The sequence below is a fragment of the Mastomys coucha genome, unplaced genomic scaffold (assembly GCF_008632895.1).
Source record: "Mastomys coucha isolate ucsf_1 unplaced genomic scaffold, UCSF_Mcou_1 pScaffold21, whole genome shotgun sequence".
Classification (NCBI taxonomy): Eukaryota; Metazoa; Chordata; class Mammalia; order Rodentia; family Muridae; genus Mastomys; species Mastomys coucha.
In genome coordinates, this window is record NW_022196904.1 from 137,582,944 (window position 1) to 137,606,666 (window position 23,723).

The 23,723-nt window shown below is 41.4% G+C and overlaps 1 protein-coding gene across 1 annotated transcript in view; it reads left to right on the forward strand.

Annotated features, from left to right (window-relative positions):
* Positions 1-23,723, forward strand: part of Majin (membrane anchored junction protein) — a 45,617-nt gene that overhangs the window by 5,507 nt on the left and 16,387 nt on the right. Inside the window, exons 2-3 of the mRNA XM_031389411.1 lie at positions 8,943-9,059; positions 21,598-21,643. Coding sequence (XP_031245271.1) covers positions 8,959-9,059; positions 21,598-21,643 — 147 coding nt within the window. The 5' untranslated portion in view covers positions 8,943-8,958. The remainder of the gene's footprint in view (positions 1-8,942; positions 9,060-21,597; positions 21,644-23,723) is intronic.

Consider the following 23,723-nt stretch of genomic DNA (forward strand, 5'->3'; position numbering starts at 1 on the left):
AGCTTATACTGCAGAAGAATCCGTTTGTGCTGCGTTTTTCCTGCCGGCGGGACATAGCGCGCAGCAGTCCTGGACCTATTCAGCAGAGGTAATTTCCATTAGCTTTCAGTAGGGTTTAAGGAAAAATGGAAGATGTAGTTAGCTGAGTAATTTAAGAGTTTGACTTATGATTCATTGAGTTGTTTACTAAGACATTTGAATTTTATTTTCAGAGTATCCTTACAACCATTGTTTACCATTCCTTACTAAACAAAACCAAATCTGGCACAGTTCTAAAGGCAATTTTTTTTACATCACAGAGGCCAATGTTAAAGGTTATGTTTTACTAGAAAAGGTTGAAAGAAAAAGGTAAAAGAATAGAATGCTGGCAATAAGCATGGCAGTATTCAAGAATCTGAGTAGGCCATCAGTCTCTTCCTGTTTATATTTTAACACATTTTTTTCTTGAGATAGGGTCTTACTATGTAGACCAGGCTGGCCTTGAACTCAGAGGCCTTGAACCTGCCTCTGTCTCCTGAGTGCTAGGATCAAAGGCATGCACCACCACCTTCCAGGTAGGGAGCACACTCTTAACAATTAGTCCATACAGCACTATGATCAAGAAAGACATTTCCTCCTTTGGTGAGGTTGCTTCCTTCCAATGTCTTCTAAAATTAAATAGTTTGAATAAATTTTTGCTCTGTCTGCAAAAATCTAGTTGAAAGAAACAGGCTTTCAGAGATTCTGAGTCTACTTCTGCTCTAACAGGAAGGTCTCTTGAGACCATCAAGGACTTTGCAAAGAGGAGAATCCTGAAACCTAGGTGATGGGTTTGTAGCATCAATAGGATCCCCTATATTGTTGCCACACTCATTTGTGGTCTCAGCAGCTTGCCAGGTTAGATTTGCTGTGTCCATGTATTTTGAATAAATGTAGACACTCTTTATTCTCCAGTGTTTAGTGACTAGTGACTGCACTTCCCTACTGTCACCTTCCATGGCAACTCATTATCATGCTCATTAGCATTCGGTCCCCCATAGGTTCTGTGTACTGACCCAGATGTTTCTTTATGTGAAACGAATTACTCAAACCTCGAAAATTCTTTCTCAGATGTCTTTTAAATCTAATCCTTGGTTGGGAACCTCAGGGAGGCTCATGTCAGATGCGATGTCTGCGTCAAAGCTAAACAGTTTTGCTCTCTTAATTTGTTTTTCCTGCAAAGCATTAAAAGGAAAACTTTTTAATAGTAAGGGTTGGAGGGGGTAGCTCAGTGGATAAGATTGTTTGCCTACAATCATGAGGATATGAGTTCAAATCCTCAGCATTCATATAAAAGAGCCAGGCATGGCTGCACTTGCTCATAACCCCAGCCTTTGAGGGTATGGGAGGAGGGACAGAAGAATCCCTGGAGCTCAATGGTTAGCCAGCCTAACCAAAACAGGAAGTTTCCTGTTCAATGAGAGTTGTCATTTAGAGGCAGAAAGGCAGAAATTGATAGAGAAAAACTGCCAGTGTCCTGCTTTGGCTTCCAAATTGCATCCCCAGGAGAACCACCTGCACACTCACGTGTGTGCACCATACACACATCCACAAAAAAAAAAAAAAAAAAAAAAAAAAAAAAGGCCATCCTTAATTGCTGATGCTTATAGAGTACTTTGGGGTTTATGAGGTGGCTATTTATAACATTATCTCATTTAATCCTGCAGTTTCAGGAGTAGGTAGGATCACTGCTGTGTGTGCTATAGATGCTAAGAAATGAAAAGGTTAGGTTACTTTTCAGGGCTAGTGATTTATATGAAGCAGAGGTAGAACTCAGACCCGGTGTTTTAGCACATGCTTTAGTCCCAGCACTTGTGAGGCTAAGGCTGGAGGATTTTGAATTCCAGGCCAGCCTGGGCTACATAGTGAGACCCTGTTTAGGAAAATAAAATAAGAACTCAAAGGTGTGGTCTCCTAAACTCTTATATATGTTGTACAACTTCCTGTACCTTTTCTGGATTTGTTTTCTTCCATCCAGATTTTTAGAGAGTTTGACCTTTATTCTATAAGGTCCTGTCAACTTAATATTTACTGGCACCTAATGTCACCATGACTACAGTAGTTTGTAGCTGATCTTGGCTGCTTAAGGGCTCTTCTTTTTCCCACCTTTTATCCCTCCACCTTCATCCCTGTTTTACCCCCTATCACTAAATAGGAGAGAAAGAAGGATAAAGGGGAAAGAGAGATAAAGATCCATGAATCTAATTTCCTTCCTTTTGTTTTTTCCTTTTTTATTAGATATTTTCTTTATTTACATATCATATGATTTCTCCTTTCCTAGTTTCTCCTCCAAAAAAAAAAACAAAAACAAAAACAAAAAACAAACAACAACAAGAAGAACAAACCCCTGTTCCCTCCCCCTCCCCCTGCTCAACAACCCCACCCTCTCCTGCTTACTGGCTCTGGCATTCCCCTACATTGGGGCACAGAACCTTCACAGGGCCAAGGGCCTCTCCTCCTGTTGATGACCAACTTGGCCATCTTCTACTATACACATGCTGCCAGAACAATCAGTCCCACCATGTGTACTCCTTGGTTGATGGTTTAGTCCCTGGGAGCTCTGAGGGTACTAGTTAGTTCATATTGTTGTTCGTCCTAAGGGGCTGCAAACCCTTCAGCTCCTTGGATCCTTTCTCTAACTCCTTCACTGGGGACCCTGTACTCAGTCCAATGGATGGCTGTGAGCCTCTACTTCTGTATTAGTCGGGTACTGTCAGAGTCTCTCAGGAGACAGGTATATCAGGCTGGAGTGCCCTTCCTTCAGTCCCTGCTCCATAGTTAGTCTCTGCAACTCTTTCCATGGGTATTTTGTTTCCCCTTTTAAGAAGGAATGAAGTGTCCACATTTTGGTCTTCCTTCTTCTTGAGTTTCTTTGGTTTGTGGGTTGTGCTTCTTGTATTCCAAACTTCTGGGCTAATAACCACTTATCAGAGAATGCATACCATGTGTGTTCTTTTGTGATTGGGTTACCTCACTCAGGATGATATTCTCCAGATCCATCTATTTCCCTAAAAGTTTCATAAATTCATTGTTTTTATTGTGTAGATGTACCACAATTTCTGTATCCATTCCTCTGTTGAGGGACATCTGGGTTAGTTTCTGGCTATTATAAATAAGGCTGCCATGAACATGGTGGAGCATGTACCCTTATTACATGTTGGAGCATCTTCTGGGTATATGCCCAGGAGTGGTATAACTTCCGGAGGAACTGCCAAACTGATTTCCAGAGTTGTTGTACCAGCTTGCAATACCACCAGCAATGAAGGAGTGTTTCTCTTTCTCCACAACCTCTCCAGCATCTGCTGTCACCTGAAATTTTTTTTTTTCAAGACAGAGTTTCTCTGTATAGCCCTGGCTGTCCTGGAGCTCACTCTGCTGGCCTCGAACTCAGAAATCCGCCTGCCTCTGCCTCCCAAGTGCTGGGATTAAAGGCGTGCGCCACCACCACCCGGCGTCACCTGAGTTTTTTATCCTAGCCATTCTGACTGGTGTGAGGTGGAATCTCAGGGTTGTTTTGATTTGCATTTCCCTGATGACTAAGGATATTGAACATTTCTTTAGGTGCTTCTCAGCTATTTGGTATTCATCAGTTGAGAATTCTTTGTTTAGCTCTATACCCCATTTTTCAATAGGGTTATTTAGTTCTCTGGAGTCTAACTTATTGAGTTCTTTGTATACCTTGGATATTAGCCCTCTATCAGATATAGGATTGGTAGAGATCTTTTCCCAATTTGTTGGTTGCTGTTTTGTTCTACTGACAGTGTCTTTTGCCTTACAGAAGCTTTGCAACTTTATGAGGTCCCATTTGTCAATTCTTGATCTTAGAGCATAAGCTATTGGTGTTCAGGAAATTTTCCCCTGTGCCTTTATGCTCGAGGCCCTTCCCCACTTTCTTTTCTATTAGTTTCAGTGTATCTGGTTTGATGTGGAGGTCCCTGATCCACTTGGACTTGAGCTTTGTACAAGGAGATAGAAATGGATCAATTTGCATTCTTCTACATGCTAACCACCAGTTGAGCCAGCACCATTTGTTGAAAATGCTGTCTTTTTTCCACTTTGTGGTTTTAGCTCCTTTGTAAAGATCAAGTGACCATAGGTGCGTGGGTTCATTTCTGGGTCTTCAATTCTGTTCCATTGATCAACCTACCTTTCACTATACCAACACCATGCAGTTTTTATCATAATTGTTCTGTAGTACAGCTTAAGGTCAGGGATGGTTATTCCACCAGAAGTTCCTTTATTGCTGAGAATAGTTTTGGCTATCCTGGGTTTTTTGTTATTCCAGATGAATTTGCAAATTGTTCTTTCTAAATCTGTGAAGAATTGAGTTGGAATTTTGATGGGGATTGCATTGAATCTGTAGATTGCCTTCGGCAAGATGGCCATTTTTACTATATTAATCCTGCCAATCCACGAGCATGGGAGGTCTTTCCAACTTCGGAGATCTTCTTCAATTTCCTTCTTCAAAGACTTGAAGTTCTTGTCAAACAGATCTTTTACTTGCTTACTTAGAGTCACACCAAGGTATTTTATATGTGTCTATTGTGAATGTTGTTGTTTCCCTAATTTCTTTCTCAGCCTGTTTATCCTTTGTGTAGAGAAAGGCCACTGAGTTGCTTGAGTTAATTTTATATCCAGCTATTTTGCTGAAGTTGTTTATCAGGTTTAGGAGCTCTCTGGTGGAATTTTTGGGGTCACTTAAATATACTATCATATCATCAGCAAATAGTGATAATTTGACTTCTTCCTTTCCAATTCATATCCCTTTGATCTTCTTTTGTTGTCTAATTGCTCTGGCTAGGACTTCAAGTACAATATTGAATAGGTAGGGAGAGAGTGGGCAGCCTTGTCTAGTCCCTGATTTTAGTGGAATTGCTTCAAGTTTCTTTCTATTTAGTTTGATGTTGGCTACTGGTTTGCTGTATATTGCTTTTACTATGTTTAAGTATTGCTTTTATTTCTTCTTTGAACCACAAAGTTCAAGACTTCTTTAACAAACCACAGCCAGCCCCCTTGAATGGTCACCAACCAGCAACCCTGCTTGTCAGGCTCTAGCATTTATTTACTCTCTGAAAAGTTCCCAGAATTTCAGACTTCACACAACTGCAGAAACTATCTGGAGCTGACAAGGTCACACGCCTGATGAAGCTCCAGGCAAATCAGAGCTGCTGTGGACAGTCGGAAACAGCTCCACATCCCACACCTGGGATTAAAGCAAAAGCACATTCTTATAATGTTTCTGTTGACTTTTTAAAAACTTTATTGGTTATTTTATTTATTTAAATTTCAAATGTTATTTTTTTTTAAGAAAGCAAAATCCTAGAATTATCACTATAGTAGCCAAAATTGGAAAATAACCCTATAAAATTCCGGAGCTACTCTGCCATGTGGTTATTTTGGACTATGTTGTCTAATCTTTATTTTTCAAATGAAGTAATTAGTGTGTGGTGTTTGTATCTGAAGCAGGCAGCCAGCCATTGATAGGAACAGGCCTCAGCTAGAAGAGAGTTGTTTTTCCTTTTCTCAGCCAGCCAGCCATGGTACAACACATGAGGTTTACTCTTTGGACTTTCATTTTTAGCAAATGTCCTTCATTTCTTTTTCTTAGGTGCCCCCAGGCCTTAGGCTATGGGGAAATGACTGGATCTGCAGCACTTTGAGTTTCTGAGGCAAACCTAAGCCTCACCAGGTGGGCTCCCTGCCTACCTAGAAAAATCATCTGGAACCAACTCTGATCCACTTCACCTTGGATTCCTGCCATACTCTGAGCAAGGGAAAATTACCATTTTTTTTCCTCAGGATGTGTGCAGCATCTCCTCTCTGGTAGCTTTGCAGTTGGCAAAAATTCCTTTTCATTTTTGACTGAAATTCTAGTCTGAATAGTCCCTGCCTCCAAACAGACACTGGGGTCTCTCCTTACTTACAGCCCAGACTCGAACTTTGGAAATTTCAGGAAATTCTGTTTCTTTGGCGTATAGCTTTTATAATGCCGCCACAGAAGACCTCTCTCTGCTGAACAGAAAGAGTGTGAGATAAACTAGAGGAAAGAGTAACGAAGCTAGAATAGGCAGGAAGACTTGTTAATGTGAGGCAAGTGTGGGCTACAGTGGCCACATTAATGATCTCAAGGCTTTACTGGGGTGCATAGGGACCCAGTAGTGTGATCTTATAATTTTGGTTTCTTCCTCTCTGTAACTTGAAGAAGTTAGGCCAACGTAGTAGTAGTAGTTGATAGATATACACTCCTTCAATAGTGCTTCAGATTCCTAGTCTGTCATGTTTATGCTGCCTGTAGCATAAACTGGGACAAGTGAGATAATACACAGAATAGGGTGTGGCAAAAGTGGTTGTTAGCTAATCACACCCTGCAGCCCCAGCTTGTTTCAGTAAATATTATTTGGGTGTTTCTACTCCACCTTAGATTGTCTAGTTCCCAAATATAGGATGCACACCCCTTTATGTTTATTTATTTATTTGTTTGTTTGTTTGTTTATTTTTAAAGATTTATTTATTTAATGTATGTGAGTATACTGTAGCTGTCCTCAGCCACGCCAGAAGAGGGCATCAGATTTCATTACAGATGGTTTTGAGCTACCATGTGGTTGCTGGGATTTGAACTCAGGACCTTCAGAAGAGCATTGCTCTTAACCACTGAGCCATCTCTCAAGCCCACCCCTTTATATTTATAATAAGCCTTAAAGCACTAGAGGTGGGCAGATATCAACCCTCTGCTATTTTGTCTACTCCCCTGTCAGTAACCCTGGACATTACTTGTCATGTTCCACCAACAGGCTGGCTCTTATGATCATGTCTTCAGGATCCACCTACCCCATGGTATCTTCTTCCTTCTTCCTCCTCTTTCCTCTGGTGGTCTAGACACCAAGCCCAGGAATTGAAGCCCTGCCTGTCTCTCTTCTGCCCAGCTACAGGCTGTAGGCCTCTTCATTCAACCAATAGTTTTAAATTAAGGGTCTGGGTTTGCACAACAAAAGCTGGTATAATGGAGAATTCAGTGTCTTGAGGCAACTAGACTTTGAGATATAGAATTTATCATTACAGTATGTAGCTATAGACCAAACCTCAACACCAGCTATTCAGAAGGCTGAGGCAGGAAGATCATCTGAGCTCTGTAGCTCTGGTTCAGACTGGGTAATTTACCAAGACTACACCTTTAAAACAAAACAAAATACAACAACAACAACAAAACCTGTTGTCTCAGCCTTTGGGACTTTTGAGGACCCTGGGTCTGTCTGAGGTCATCCTCATCTATGTAAAGTGTTCAAGGTCAGTCTGAGCCACATAGGACCCTGTTCAAAAAGCAAAAACAACCGTTGCTACTGTATAAGGAAACTAAGGCTGGAGGATTGCCATGAGTTTGAAGGCAATCTAGGCTATATTGTTCCTGGCCAGCCTGGGTTACAAAGTAAGAACTTGTCTGAAATATCCCTTATTAAAGAGGAGAAGATGGAAAGAAGAGAAGAGAGACTGAAGTTCAAAAATGGAGTAGGGACATTAGGGCTGAGATTCAAACCAAAATTCTGTTTTGTGTTTATTACATCTCAGTTGTTTCTATTAAAATCAACGTCCAGGAGTTGTATATAGTAACTTTGATCCTTGGAAACTCTGGACCTCTTTATTATTAACAGTTCTGCATGTAAAGGCCAGGAGACTTCAATGTTTATTATTGGTATTTTAACATGAAGGGAGACACAGAAAAGCTCTAGTAGTTTAGAAAATCATAGTGTGGGCTGGAGAGATGGTTCAGAGGTTAAGATCACTGGCTACTCTTTTGGAGGTCCTGAGTTCAATTCCCAGCAACCACATGGTGATTTACAACCGTATGTAATGGGATCTGATGCCCTCTTCTGGCATGTAGAAAATCATAGCGTCACTGATTTTTATTTCTGAGCTCATGCCAAATGTGACCTGTCTTGGCTTGCTTTCTGTTGGTGCAATACATCACCATGACCAAAAAGAACTAGGAGAGCAAAGGGTTTATTTGGCTTAGAAGTTACAGTCCATCATCAGGGAAAGCCAAGGCAAGAACTGAAGCAGAGAGCCAGGCAGTGGTGGCGCACACCTTTAATCCCAGCACTTGAGAGGCAGAGGCAGGAGGATTTCTGAGTTTGAGGCCAGCTTGGTCTACAGAGTGAGTTCCAGGACAGCCAGAGCTATACAGAGAAACCATGTCTCCAAAAACAAACAAACAAACAAAACCAAAACAAACGTGCAGCAGAGACGATGGAGGAATGCTTCTACTGTATTGCTTGTCCTAGCTTGCTCAGCCTACTTTCGCATACAACTCAGAACCACCTGCCAAATGGTGGCACCTCCCATAATGGCTGGGTCCTCCCACATCAGTCATTAATCAAGACAGTGCCTCACATATTTGCCCACAGGCCAATCTGATGGAAGCATTTTCTCAGTTGTGGTTCCCTCTTCCAAACAATTCTAGCTAGTGTTGAGCTGACAAACAAACAAGAATTCTATAACTAATTAGCATAGTCATAAAATAAAAAATTAAATCTTGAATGTTGTGTATGCCTTTAATCCCCAGCACTTAGGGGGCAAAGGCAGGTAGATCTCTGTGAGTTCAAGGCCAGTCTGGTCTAGAGTAAGTCCTAGGACAGCCAGGGCTACACAATGAAACCTTGTCTCAAAAAACCAAAACCAAACAAACTTGAATGTTGTTGTTTTGCTTTTATATAAATATGGTTCCAATATAGCATGTATCCTCACTATAGGTAAGAGAGTGGTCCATGTAATCAGCAGCTGTGCTAAGTGAGCCTGGTTCATGGCCACTGATATTATGTTGAACATTTTACTCCTGAAGAGATACTGTGGGTTAGATAGGCTTCCTTTCCTATATTTAAGGAGCCATCTTTAGCTTTTTACTGATTAATATTTCTACTTTTTTTTTTTAGGCTAACATCAAAAACAATGAGTTTAAAACCGTTCACCTACCCATTTCCAGAAACAAGGTTTCTTCATGCAGGACCCGATGTATATAAGTTCAAAATCAGATATGGCAACAGCATCAGGTAATTTGAAAAGTAGGAACATAGCTCATGCAAGCACATGCATGTGCATTCCCCGAGATCATCCTCTCTCTGCCTCCCTCAGTCCAGAGAAGTGACTTGTCACACTCTTTCCCAGATACTTAGAATCCATTATATTTGTTGTTGATATAATTTCCTAAATTAGGGACAATATACTTTTGAGGAGATATTTCTCAGAATTATTTCTGCTTGGCCTCGTCTCAAGACATGCATGCATGCATGCATACATTCATACATACATACATACATACATACATATATACATACATAAAATTGTAAATAGGGCTGGAGAAATTATTTATCAGTTAAGAGCACTGACGTCACTTCCAGATTCTGGTTCTGTTCCCCGAACTTATGTTGTAGTTTCTCCTGTAACTTCTAGTGGCTATGATGGCCTTCTAGCCTAGCCTCCACAGGCACCACATGCATATGGTACACAGACATACATACAGGCTCTATCTATCTATCTATCTATCTATCTATCTATGAAGTAAAACAAGGGCTGGAGAGATGGCTCAGCAGTGTATATTACTCTCCCATAGGACCTGAATAAGGTAAGATTCTCAGAACCCAAGTCAGGTAGCTTACAACTGCATAGGACACCTTGTGTCTCTGAGGGAACCCACACACATCCATACACTCGCACATCCACACACATCCATACATACCCACACACATCCATACACATCCACACATCCATACACACCCACACATATCCATACATATCCACACACATCCATACATATCCACACACATCCATACATATCCACACACATCCATATACATCCACACGTGCATACACACCCACACATATCCACACACATCCATACATACCCACACACATCCATACACTCGCACATCCACACACATCCATACACACCCACCCACATCCATACATATCCACACACATCCATACATACCCACACACATCCATACACTCCCACATCCACACACATCCATACACACCCACACACATCCATACATATCCACACACATCCATACATACACATCCATACATACCCACACACATCCATACACATCCAGACATGCATACACAACCACACATGCATACACACCCACACATATCCATACATATCCACACACATCCATACATACCCACACACATCCATACATATCCACACACATCCATACACATCCACACATGCATACACACCCACACACATCCATACATATCCACACACATCCATACATATCCACACACATCCATACACCCACACACATCCATATACATTTGTATATATGCACACACATCCATCCATACACATACATCCATACACCTATACACATACACACATATCCATACACCCACACAGACATAGCCATATACATCCACACACATCCATACACAAACACATCCATATATCCACACACATCTATACACCCACATATCCATATACCCATGCATATTTATACATCCATATATACCCATACATGCACACATCCATACACAGACATCCATACACCTATATATACACACACACATCCATATACCCACACATTCATGTACCTACACACATCCATACATGCATACCCATACATTCAGACACACACAGAGACACACATATATACATGATTAACAGTAAATATTTCAGAGATTGGTGGATCTCTGTGAGGTTGAGGCCAGTGTGGTCTGTTGGACCAGTTCTAGATAGCCAAGGCTGCATAGTCAAACTCTGTCTCAAATATAAATAAATGTAATTATTATCATTTAATTAATTAAAAAACAAGAAAAAACCCAGAATGCCTACTTTCAGCACTTGTACTCAGCCTAACACTGGAGTTCTAGCCAGAGCACTTAGAAGGTAAAGTATACAAGCTGAAAAGAAGCAAAACTACCTTTATTTGAAGATGATTAATCTTATTCATAGAAAACCTTAAAGAACATATACACATACAAATATGTACACAAATACACACACTCACACATACAGACAAATTACTAAATAATAACAGAAATTTAAAAAACAATTCCCGGGTTGGAAAGATGGCTCAGTGGTTAAGAGCACTGACTGCTCTTCCAAAGGTTCTGAGTTCAGTTCCCAGCAACCACACGGTGGCTCACAACCATCTGTAATGAGATCTGACACCCTCTTCTGGGGTGTCTGAAGACAGCTACAATGTGCTTACATATAATGAATCAATCAATCAATCAATCAATCTTTTTAAAAAAACCCAATTCCCTTTAAAATAATGTTAAAAGCATCAAAGTACAATAAATTGTACCTTGAGAATTATAAATCATTGCTGAAAGAAATTAAAACTTCATTCATTTTGCTTATGGTTTTGTCTTGAGATGGGTCTTGCTGTGCAGCCATGATCTCCAACTTATGGTCTTATTTTAGCCCTTGGATGCTGGAATCAGAAGTATGCGCCACTATACTAAGCTTTTTTTAAGTTTTATTAGACTAAGCTCTGTGTCTATGGGTGGCATTTTGCATGTGAACCCCACAGGGTTCCTTGGAGCCTGAGTCAGTCAATTGTGAGGTGCCTGAGTGAGAGCTTGGAACTACTAAGTACATACAATGTGTCAGATAAAAGTTCCAGAAGTTTAATTTAAAAAAAGAAGAACCCAGACACATGCCCTTAATCATAGCACTGAGAAAATGGAGGTGGGAGAGTCAGGTGTTCAAAGCCAGCCTGGGATACATGAAATTCTGTCTCAAAACAAGTAAGCAAGCCAACACACAATAAGTCAGTACTATAAATGAGCAAATTTTCTATTGGATTTGGGTTTAATTTTGGATTTGGCATTGGTTTATTAAGTAAGAAACCAAAGAAACAAACAGCAAAAGAAATAATACATTTGAATTTATTTTTTAATTATTTAAAGAGATTTTTGAGACAGATCTCACTCTGTAGCACTGGTTGGCCTGGAACTCTCTATATAGACTAGACCAGCTTTGAAAGGACAGTGATTCTCCTGCCTCTGCCTCCTCAGTGCTGGGACTAAAGGTCTCTGCCACCACTTATGGCTATTTAATTTTTAAAAATTGTCAAAGGTCTGGGCTGGAGAGATGGCTCAGTGGGTAAGAGCACTGACTGCTCTTCTAGAGGTTCTGAGTTCGGATCCCAGCAATCACATGGTGGCTTACAACCACCTATAATGAGCTCTGACGCCCTCTTCTGGTGCGTCTGAAGACAGCTACAGTGAATTATACCGGAGGGAGCAGCTGAAGCGAGCTGGCCTGAGCAAGCTGAGAGAGTGGGACTGGAGAGCAGCCACACACATGATGGCTCACAGTCATCTATACAGCTCCAGTGTACTCATACACATAAAATAAATCTTTAAAAAAGAAAAGAAAAGAAAAGAAATTGTCAAAAGTCATTTTAACAGTAGTGATGGAGGAAGTATTTACAAATCATGTATCTTTGAGGTTCTTATGTGCTGAGAGGTTAGAGAGAAGGCTCAGTGGTTAAGAGTACTTACTGCTCTTGCAGAGGACTGGGCTTCAGTTCCCAGCACCTTCACCAGGTGGCTCACAATCACCTATAACTCCAGTTCCCAAGGATGCAACACTTTGTGGCCTCCGAGGACATGTACACACATGATATACAGAAACTCATACATTTACATTTCTACAAATCTCATTAATGCCCAGCTTAATATAAGAGCCCTAGAGTATTGGAAGCTGGAGAGATGGCTCAGTGGTTAAAAGGGCTTGATGTACAGTTATGAGACACAGAGTTCACACAAATGAGCTGGGATTCACATGAATGCCTGTAACTCCAGCTCTGAGGGATCTTACACTCTTCTGTGGGCTTTGTATATGCACAGGTAGATGTGGCTTTGTATATGTGTACCTACACTCATACAAACTCTACAAAAATAAAATCTTCAAAAAAAATAAACAGCACTAGAATATTGTATCTGCTTGGACATTCAGTCTTGAAAATATTTTGGTTCGGGGATGATATGAGAGAAAGTCCAGTTCATATAGAGCTGTGCTGGGGAAGGTTAGGAATATGTTAATAGCCCTCTCTGGTCACTATAAATATTCTCTTGACACTATACAAATTTTGCCTGTGCTGAAGGTGTAGCTCAGTAGTAAAGCACTTAGCTAGAATATACTGGGTTCAATCTCTAATACCATAAAACAGAAGGAAAAACTTGGACAAGTAGGAGTTGGGGTTTTTACATGGTAGTTTAAGGTTAGTTGAATTTAAGATCTGAAATTAGTGATTACAGTTTTTGAACTCTACTACATTAAGATTCATTGGTCCATTTTCATTTGTTGTTTGAGGTGCTTTGTTTGTAGAGCCCAAGCATCTTTGAGATTCAGCCTCTTGAATACTGGGTTGCAACTACCATCTCCAACTTTTGAGTTTCTGGGTTTGGGGAATTTTTTTTTTTTAAGACAGGGTCTCATTGTATAGCCCTGGCTGTCCTGAAACTCATGATGTAGACCAGGCTGGCATAGAACCCACAGAAATCCACCTGCCTGTGCCTCCTGAGTACTGGGATTAAAGACATGTACCACTAAGCAGGGCCTGGGTTGTGTTTTGGTGAATGATTTACTCAGCCTGACATTATAATATGAAGCATTCCATTAGTCATCTGGAAAATGTTGATTCATTGGCTTATATAGATTGTCCAAATAATGGTGTAATTCATTATATAATACCAAGTAATAGATGTTGGGCTGGAGAGGTGGCTCAGTGGTTGAGAGCACTGGCTGTTTTTTGTTTGTTTGTTTTTGTTTTGTTGTGTTTTTCAAGACAGGGTTTCTCTGTGTAGCCCTGGCTGTCCTGGAACTTACTCTGTAGACCAGGCTGGCCTCAAACTCAGAAATCCACCTGCCTCTGACTCACAAGTGCTGGGATTAAAGGCGTGCTCCACCACTGCCCAGCACACTGGCTGTTTTTAACCAAAGAACCTGGGTTCAATTCCCAGCACCCACATAACAGCTTACAACTGTTTATAATTCCAGTTCCAGGGGATCTGACACCTTCATAGAGACTTACATACAGGCAGAATACCAGTGAACATAAGATAAAAATAATTTTTTTATAAAATATTAAGTAATACTTGTTAATGCTACCAGTATTATCTGGGGAGTATTTAAATTATGAAAGCTATCAAAACCCACAGTGATGAATATAAGCTTCCAAATTTCAATTTTTTCTCTCAAAAACCCAAAACTTATTATTGACAGCAAATATTATCCGTTATTTTCATTGATGGGACATTCCCACCTTACTCATTTTTTAGAAAATACAAGTATTTTTCCATAATGCTTTCTGTCTTACTGCATATTGTATTAGTCAGGGTTCTCAGAGGGACAGAACTTATAGAATAAAATTTTAACCCAGTCATAAATATACCTAACATAATATAACTATCCCTTGAACAACTGCAGATGCATTAAAAATTTTAGAATAGGTGGCAATGTACCTTGAGAGACATTCTTTTAATATCTCAAACTTACATATGATAACCACTGTCCATCTCTTTATTGATGTTTATTACATGATAAAGAAATCAAGGAAAGAAAACACAAATATCTGCACAAACAATAAACTGTGACACACACTTATGTCAAGTAACCCTTGTTTCTGTAACTGATCACATTGTCTTAGCTGATATTTATAACTACTGTCTTTTACTACCCATTCTATATTTCTTCTACCCTCAGCAAGCACCTCAGTAGATCTTGGTTCTGTTCTTCGAGGAGGGACCCATCCCTTCATTTCTGAGGAGTCTAAGCCCAAGTCATCCTGCCTGGATTAGGCTGCTGTAGTTTCCCATTGACTTTATCACAGAACATGCTACCACCAAGGATCTCCTGCACTCCAGACATAATCGCTCTTACCTCCATTGTGTAGAAGCAATCCAATTTCCCCTTGGTAGTCTCGATCAATCACTGCACCTACCACTGTTATTTGTTTCTTAGCCTGATGGCTTAAGTGGCCAGGAGGAAGTCTGAGCTTCCAGATTAAAGGAATGTTTGTTTTTTCTTCTGGCAGGAGTGCTCCCCCATCTGGAACCAAAATTTCTAGGCCAGCAGATCTTAAGGTCTCAGAAATGGGAAGCAAAATTTTCCTAGTGGGTCATTAGGAAGGTAGTGAGTGGAAAAAATTCCCTTTTCCACCCCTTAATTCCTGAACCTGTGGATCCTGGCTATCTGAGAAATTATACCATATATTGGACACTGATTCAAAGCATAGCCCGCCTTCTGCAGAACCCTGCAGCTCTCCAGGCTGTTGCCACCTAATTGGTACTTTAACTGTGTCTTCAAAGGGCAGATCCATTTCTGTATTGAGCCAGCTGCTTCAGAATGATGGGGAACATGATAGGATCAGTGGTTTCCATGATTGTGAGACCATTGGCTAACTTCTCTGGCTATGAAATGAGTTTCTTTGTCAGAAGTGATATTGTATGGAGTAATATAATGGTAGATAAGGCATTCTGTAAGTCCATATGGTGGTTGTGGCAGAAGCACCACATGCAGGAAAGACATGTCCATAACCAGAATATCTCCTGCAGATTAGCCTTGTTGAGTGGAAGTCCATGTTGTCAAGCCTATGCATAACTCCCGTCCCTGCCACCTTGGCTCCTTTGTTCATGAGATTAGGCAATGACAGATGCCTAGAGGAAAGGCTAACTGTCCCCAGAATGGATCTTCCTATCTACTTGATTACTAAATTCCTCTGCTGAAGTCACCTTTGGATCAGCATTGACATGCGACACAAGTATCTTCACATCCTTTGCCCATTTAGAGAAATCTAGTCACATACTTCTTCCCCAGACTCATTTCTCATCAATTTTCCAATCATGTTTTTTTCAAGTCCCTGACAGTCCAGCCAATTCATTGGCTATAGTTCATGAATCAGAGAACAATTGTACTTGTGGTCATTTTTCCATTCAAACAAAATGTATGACCATGTGCACTGCTTGAAGTTCTACCCATTCTAAAAATTTCCCTATGCCAGTGTCTTTCAGGGCTGTCCCACAAAGGGGTTGTAATGCTGCAGCTGTCCAGGTCCAGGTGGTGCCTGTATAACGTGCAGAACCATCAGTAAAACAAGCTCTAGTCTTCTTTTCCTCTGTCAACCAATCTCAGGACATATCTTAGCCATGAGCTTTTCTCTATTTCTGTCTTCTTTCCTTTTTTTTTTTAAGATTTATTCATTTATTACATGTAAATACACTGTAGCTATCTTCCGACACACCAGAAGAGGGCATCAGATCTCATTACAGATGGTTGTGAGCCACCATGTGGTTGTTGGGAACTCAGGACCTTCAGAAGAGCAGTTGGTGCTCTTAACAACTAAGTCATCTCACCAGCCCCCTTCTTTTTTTTTTTTTTTAAGATTTATTTATTTATTTTTTGGTTTTGGTTTTTCGAAACAGAGTTTCTCTATGCAGCCCTGGCTGTCCTGAAATTCACTCTGTAGACCAGGCTGGCCTTGGACTCAGAAATCAGCCTGCCCAAGTGCTGGGATTAAAGGCATGTGCCACCACTGCCCAGCTTTATTTATTTATTTATTTATTTATTTATTTATTTATTTATTTATTTATTTATGTGAGTACACTATAGCTGTACAGATAGTTGTGAGCCTTCATATGGTTGCTGGAGATTGAATTTTTAGGACTTCTGCTCACTCTGGTTAACCCTGCTCGCTCCGGTCAGTCCTTGCTGGCTCAGTCCCTGCTCACTCCAGCCCAAAGATTTATTATTACAAATAAGTACACTGTAGCTGTCTTCAGACACACCGGAAGAGGTCGTCAAATCTCATTATGGGTGGTTGTGAGCCACAATGTGGATTTGAACTCAGGACCTAGGGAAGAGCAGTCAGTGCTCTTAACTACTGAGCCATTTCTTTAGCCCACCACGAGCTTTTCTACCTGGCCATTTTGCTCCTGAAATAATGACTCTGAGACTTGATTATTTATGAATAAATGCTTAGGCCATAAGCTCTGACTTGTCCCTGACTAGCTTGTAACTTATATAACTCATATTCTAGTCTATGCCTACCACATAGCCAGTTGCCTTGCCTCAGCTCATTGGCCATCGGCTTTGTATTGACAGCTGATGTTTCGCACAGTGCATAAGAGATTGTCTCTGCACATACTCTATAAGGCTATAGGTGCAGGCTTGAAAGCACTTAGCATTGTAATGGGAGTGGAAACCATAGGCATTTGGATAAATTCTTCCTGCAACTCAATTGTGCATTCAGGGACTGCTTGGGCCCAATCATGCACATACCACTTCCATTTGATAATGGATTGCTGCTGTAGACATTCTACTTCATGACTTAGTGGACTAAATTAATACCCAGCTCATGATGAGCAGCTCAGGTCACATGGTCATGTGGTGGCCCATTGTCAAATGTTCAGTTTTCACTAAGGTCTCATAGTAGGCTAAGAGCTGAGAATGATTGTCTGCAGATAATGGTAGAGCCTTGCTCCAAAATTCCAAAGGTGTCTTCTCGTGATTCACTGTAGGGACCTTCCAAAGGCTCCAAACAGTATCCTTCTCTGTCATGGATTCCTCAAGTACTATTGGGTCTGCTAGATCATATGGTCCAAGAGGTAAAGCAGCCTGCATAGCAGCCTGGATGTGTTGAAGAGCCTTCTCCTATTCCAGGTCCACTCAGAGCTAGCAGCTTTCCAAGTCACTTGATATATTGGTTGGAGTAACACTCAAGTGAGGAACATGTTGTCTTCAGACTCCAAACAGGCCCTCTAAACATGTTCTTACCCCCAACCTTTGGTAGTAGGAAGAGCCAGGTACAATAACCTATCTTTCATTTTGCAAGGGAATATCTCTACATGCCATGTACCACTGAACTCCCAAGAATTTCAGAAATAGAAGGCCTTTGAATTTTGGTTGGATTAATTTTCTTTCTTTCTTTCTTTCTTTTTTTTTTTGGTTTTTCAAGAAAGGGTTTCTCTGTGTAGCCCTGGCTGTCCTGGAGCTCACTCTGTAGACCAGGCTGGGTGCGAACTCAGAAGTCTGCCTGTCTCTGCCTCCCAAGTGCTGGGATTAAAGGTGTGTGCCACCACCGCATGGCTTTGGATTTTCTATCCTCTGATGCACATGTGTGTTACCAACAAGTCCAAAGTGGTTGCTACCACCTGATCATTTTATTTAATCAGCATAATGTCAGCAACATAGTGGACTAATGTTATATTTTGCGGAAGATACAAACAATCAAGATCCTATCTGAGTTATGACACAGGACTGAAAAGTTAATAAAATATTTGCAGTAAAATTGTGAAGGTATACTGCTGGCCTTGTTAAAAGCAAATGACTTCTGGTGGTCCTTGTGGACAGTACTGAGGAAAGGGCATTTGCTAGATCAAGAGCTGCATACCATGTACCAGGAGATGTGTTAATGTGTCCAAGTAAGGACACCACAGCTGCACACCAGCTGCAACGGGATTCACTACTTGGTTGAGTTTTTGATCGGCAGCTCTCATTCTCCATGATCCATGTGTCTTCTGTACTGGCCAGACAGGAGAGTTAAATGGAGATGTGGTGGGAACCACCACCCTTGCATCTTTCAAGTCCTCGATGGTGGCACTAATTTCTACAGTTCTTCCAGGGATACCATACTGCTTTTGATTCACTATTTTCCCTGGCAGAGGCAACTCTAAAGGCTTCCACTTAGCCTTCCCAACCATAGTAGACCACTCCATAGGTCAGGGAATTGATATGAGTATTCTGTCACTTTCTAAGTATATCTATACCAGTTATACATTCTGGAACTGAGGAAATAACCACATGATGAGTTTGGGAACCCACTGAACATACTGTGAGTTAGACTTCAGCCAAAATTCTATGAATCACATGGCCACCATAAACATCTACTTTAACTGGAAGTTCAGATGTTTCTTAGGGTCCCCCAGAATCAGCATCAGTTCAGAACCAGTACCTAAGAGAGCCTAGAATATCTGATTGTTTCCCTTCCCCTAGTGTATAGGATCACTCTTTTAAAACGCTGTGTGTCCCTCTGGGGAAGGACTGGAGGGAGGTTAACAGTAAAACTCACAGGATTTTATCAAGGTCCTTCCTCAGAGGAACCGGGTTGTGGTTTCATCTGAGGGATTCTGGATCTGCAAACTGGCGCCAGTCTAGAAACTGGTTCACAGCTGGAGATTCCCTTTTGCTACCATCCATTTGTTTGAGAATTTTTCCACTCATACAGATCAAACAAAAAAAATGCAGTAGGCTTCTTATCTATTTCATGCCTAGAGTCACCATGCTTGATTAGCCAATACCAAAAGTCCATATAAGTCATGCCACCATAAAAATCACTTTGCCTGTGCTGTGCTTCTGGGCTAGGCCATTCTGGACAGTGTTTTGTCTGTGCTGCCCATTTAGCAATTCAATTTGGGGCCCTGGTACTTTGGGGCCCAAATAAATTCACTACATTTAATTCAACCAACTAAGCACAGCGTCTCCAACCCAAAGGTCTGACCCAAGGAAAAGGGCAACAATAAAGCTTTTCTGATGTGCTGGTGCCCCTCTCACAGAATTACTGAAGGCCATGCCTTTCTGGCCTTTCCATTGTGGACTATTGGGTTTTCATAGCATATCCACTTTAGCATTGTAGTTTCCCTGTGCCATAAATCCCTTCATCAACATTAAGCCAAGGATATCAGGTATCTCCAACTCCTTTTCAGTAGGCCATCTTTTGAGAAATATTTCAGTCAGCCATTCAAGCAAAATCTTTGACATCCGTACAAGCCTACATATTAAAACTAGATTCTGCATTCAGTGGGCCTGTATCAATAAACTTGACCTGATTCGGTTTTATGTTCTTTACACCATTATCCTACACCCTTGAAATCTATACCCACACATATTCTCCAAGCTTCTGCTTGGATGAATTAGCAAATTCATTGAGCTTTTTAGTAGTGTAGTATACCTCTTCATGGACTACACTTTCTTTCTTTCTTTTTGGTTTTTTGAGACAGGGTTTCTCTGTGTAGCCCTGGCTGTCCTGGAACTCACTCTGTAGACCAGGCTGGCCTCGAACTCAGAAATCCGCCTGCCTCTGCCTCCCAAGTGCTGGGATTAAAGGCGTGTGCCACCACGGCCTGGCTACACTTTCTTTCTTTTCATTCCTTTTAAATTTTTTTTTTCCTTTCTGGACAAGGTATCTCAGTGTAGCTTTGGCTGTCCTGGAACTCACTCTTTAGATTAGATAGGCCTTGAACTAACAGAGATCCTCCTGCCTCTGCCTCTCTGTGCTGGGATTGAATGCTTGTACCCCCATGCCCAGCTATATACTTTCTTTTTTTTTTTTTCTACCACCCCTCTAGGAGCCTGCATAACCTTGAGTCTGGTTGTAGGTTTAGAGGCAACTATTGCTGGTCCTGAGGGTCATCACTTTCCTTCAGGGAAAGTCACTGCTGATATAGCAGACGGTGAAGGATTGGTTTCCTCAGTCAGCGGTGGAAAGGGCAGTATTTCAGGGGCCAGGAGTAAGAGTACATCCTCTGCCACAGGTGGAGAGACTGCTTCCTCAAGTGAGATTAAACTCTTGGGAATCTGAGGGTTCAAAGTTCTCAGTTTCAGTAGGGTTCTCCCACACATACCCATCTCAAATTATAGTATCCCATTCCTTAACCAGTAAGTGCCCTTAGTTGAACTGTTGATACCTTCCAAGCTAAAACCTGAATTTTTGCTGTAATTTAGCCAACCTCATAGTGAAGGCTTTTGTTTGATTTTCCACAACTGAGTTCTGTAGCTCCTGGGAAGAAGATTCATGCACGACTTAATCCAGCAGAGGATCTCTGTGAGTGTGAGGCCAGCCTGGTCGACAGAGTGAGTTCCAGGATGGCCAGGGGCTACACAGAGAAACCCTGTCTCAAAATCACAAACAAAAACTTATTTTAAAAAATTAGAGCCGGGGCTGGTGAGATGGTTCAGTGGGTAAGAGCACCGATTGCTCTTCCAAAGGTCAGGAGTTCAAATCCCAGCAACCACATGGTGACTCATAACCACCTGTAATGAGATCTGATTCTGATGACCTCTTCTGGTGCATCTGAAGATAGCTACAGTATACTTATAATAAATAAATAGTAGCCGGGTGGTGGTGGCACACACCTTTAATCCCAGCACTTGGGAGGCAGAGGCAGGCAGATTTCTGAATTTGAGGCCAGCCTGGTCTACAGAGTGAGTTCCAGGACAGCCAGGGCTATACAGAGAAACCCTGTCTCAAAAAAACAAATAAACAAAAAAAAAATTAGAGAAACTCTGTCTCAAAAAACATGTGTGTGTGTGTGTATATATATATATATAATTTATTAACTATATAGACTTTTATATACATTCACATATATATATCCTAAAAACTTTTAAACCACTACAATAGAAATATAAGATCTTGCAAGTTTTACAGAGAAGACTTTGGGGGGCAACCTTGTACCAATTCTCAAACCACGCTGTGTAAGGTGAGCACTGGGTCAACCACAGACTGTAATATATCTTGTTTCAGATATTAGACAGGCTTGCTTTCTTATGGTACTTCTCTGTTTCCCTTCTAGAGGAGAAGAAATAGAGAATAAGGGAGTCATCATCCAGGAGCTGGAGGTAGGAAAAGAATGAAGCGACTTGTGAGGGAATTAGCTGCTCCTGAAGTCAAGGATGAATCACACCCAAACTCTTTTTGTTGTTGTTGGTGGTGGTGGTGGTTGTTTTGTTGAGACGGGGTTTCTCCGTGTAGCTCTGGCTCTCCTGGAACTCACTCTGTAGACCAGGCTGGTCTTGAACTCAGAAATCCACCTGCCTCTGAGTGATAGGCTTAAAAACATGTGCTACCACTGCCCAGCTTCATACCCAGACTTCTATTATTTCCTACAAATTGAGTCACAAACTGCACCTGATAAATTCGTATCTTCATGCACAGGGGCCACTATTTTTCCAGGGAATTTTAAAGCCCATATCCCTTTTCAATTCTTATTCAAGTATGAGTGCCTTTGAGACCGGTTGTTGTTTGTTTCCACTGGGGTTCTCAGACAGGGCAGCTCTGTTGTGGCAGTTGGCACAAAGAAGCTTCCGGAGGACTGCTGCCTTCCAGGGCTCTAGGAATGCCACCACCCCAACCACCGCCTGGTGTTTGACGTTCAGGAAACTGGGCAGTAAATACACTGACGAGTGCCTGTGTCTTCATTTTAATTGGAAACATTTGTCATCACTTTGTTCCAAGTTCATGTTCGTTCCTTTTCTACACAGCTCTACTTGTTAGAGATTTCCAGAAAGAAGGCTGAGCAGGGATAGAGCTTTGTAAACTGGGGAAAGCATTGGGCCAGCAGTTAGAATTCTGGGGGCCTGGCCCTGTATTAAAGTCTGTTCTTTCACCTGTTAAATGAGGTTAATCTGTTTCCAAGATTATGGTATGGATTTCAAATACATGTGTCCAATGCTGGGCACACATATAGGTTAGAAAGCATTTGCATACATTTATGTGCATATTAAAGTTTGCAAACTGCTTTTTTGTTTGGTTGACTTGTTTGGTTCTTTTTGTCTTTTTTTTTTCCCTTCAAAAAAAAAACAAGAACAAACCCCTGTTTCCTCCCCACTCCCTCTACTCAACACCCCACCCACTCCCGCTTACTGGCCCTGGCATTCCCCTACACTGGGGCACAGAACCTTCACAGGGACAAGGGCCTCTCCTTCTAGTGATGACCAACTTGGCCATCCTCTGCTACACACATGCTGCCAGAGCCATCAGTCCCCCCATGTGCACTCCTTGAGCCATCAGTCCCCCCATGTGCACTCCTTGAGCCATCAATCCTCCCATGTGTACTCCTTGAGCCATCAGTCCCCCCATGTGCACTCCTTGAGCCATCAGTCCCCCCATGTGTACTCCTTGAGCCATCAGTCTCACCATGTGTACCATGTGTACCATGGTTGGTGGTTTGGTTGATTTGGTTTTAATTTATTTTGGACATAGGGGTCTCACCATATATTCCTGCCTGGCTTGGAACTTGTGTAGACAAGTCTTACTTTGAACTTTTCAGAGATCTTTCTGCCTCTGCTACCCAAGTACTGGGATTATAAGTTTGGGCCTCCACTACTGGTCCTTTGTGTACATTTGTGTGTGTGAGAGTATGTGCATGTTTCATTTTTGCAATGAGTTCTTTTTTTGTTTTTGTTTTTTTGTTTGTTTTTTGAAACGGGGTTTCTCTGTGTAGCCTTGGATGTCCTGGAACTCACTCTGTAGACCAGGCTGGCCTTGAACTCAGAAATCCGCCTGCCTCTGCCTCCCAAGTGCTGGGATTAAAGGTGTGCCCGTAATAAGTTCTTTTATCCTAGGCTGGTGTGTGTAGCTGAGGATGTTCTTGAGTTTCTGATCTTCATGCCTGGAATAATAGGTGTATATCATCACCTACACACACACACACATATCTGGTTTATACAGTGCAAGAATTGAACCCAGGACTTTATGCATACTAAGTAATGGCTCTGCTATCTAAGTTGCATCTCAACTCTTTTGTTTGTTTGTTTGTTTTGTTTTTTGAGACAGGATTTCTTTGTGTATAGCCCTGGCTGCCCTGGCAATCACCCTGTAGACCAGGCTAGCCTCAAATTCACAGAAATCTACCTGCCTCCCAAGTGCTGGGATTAAAGGCATGTGTCACCACTGCCCAGCTCTTTTTTTTTTTTTTTT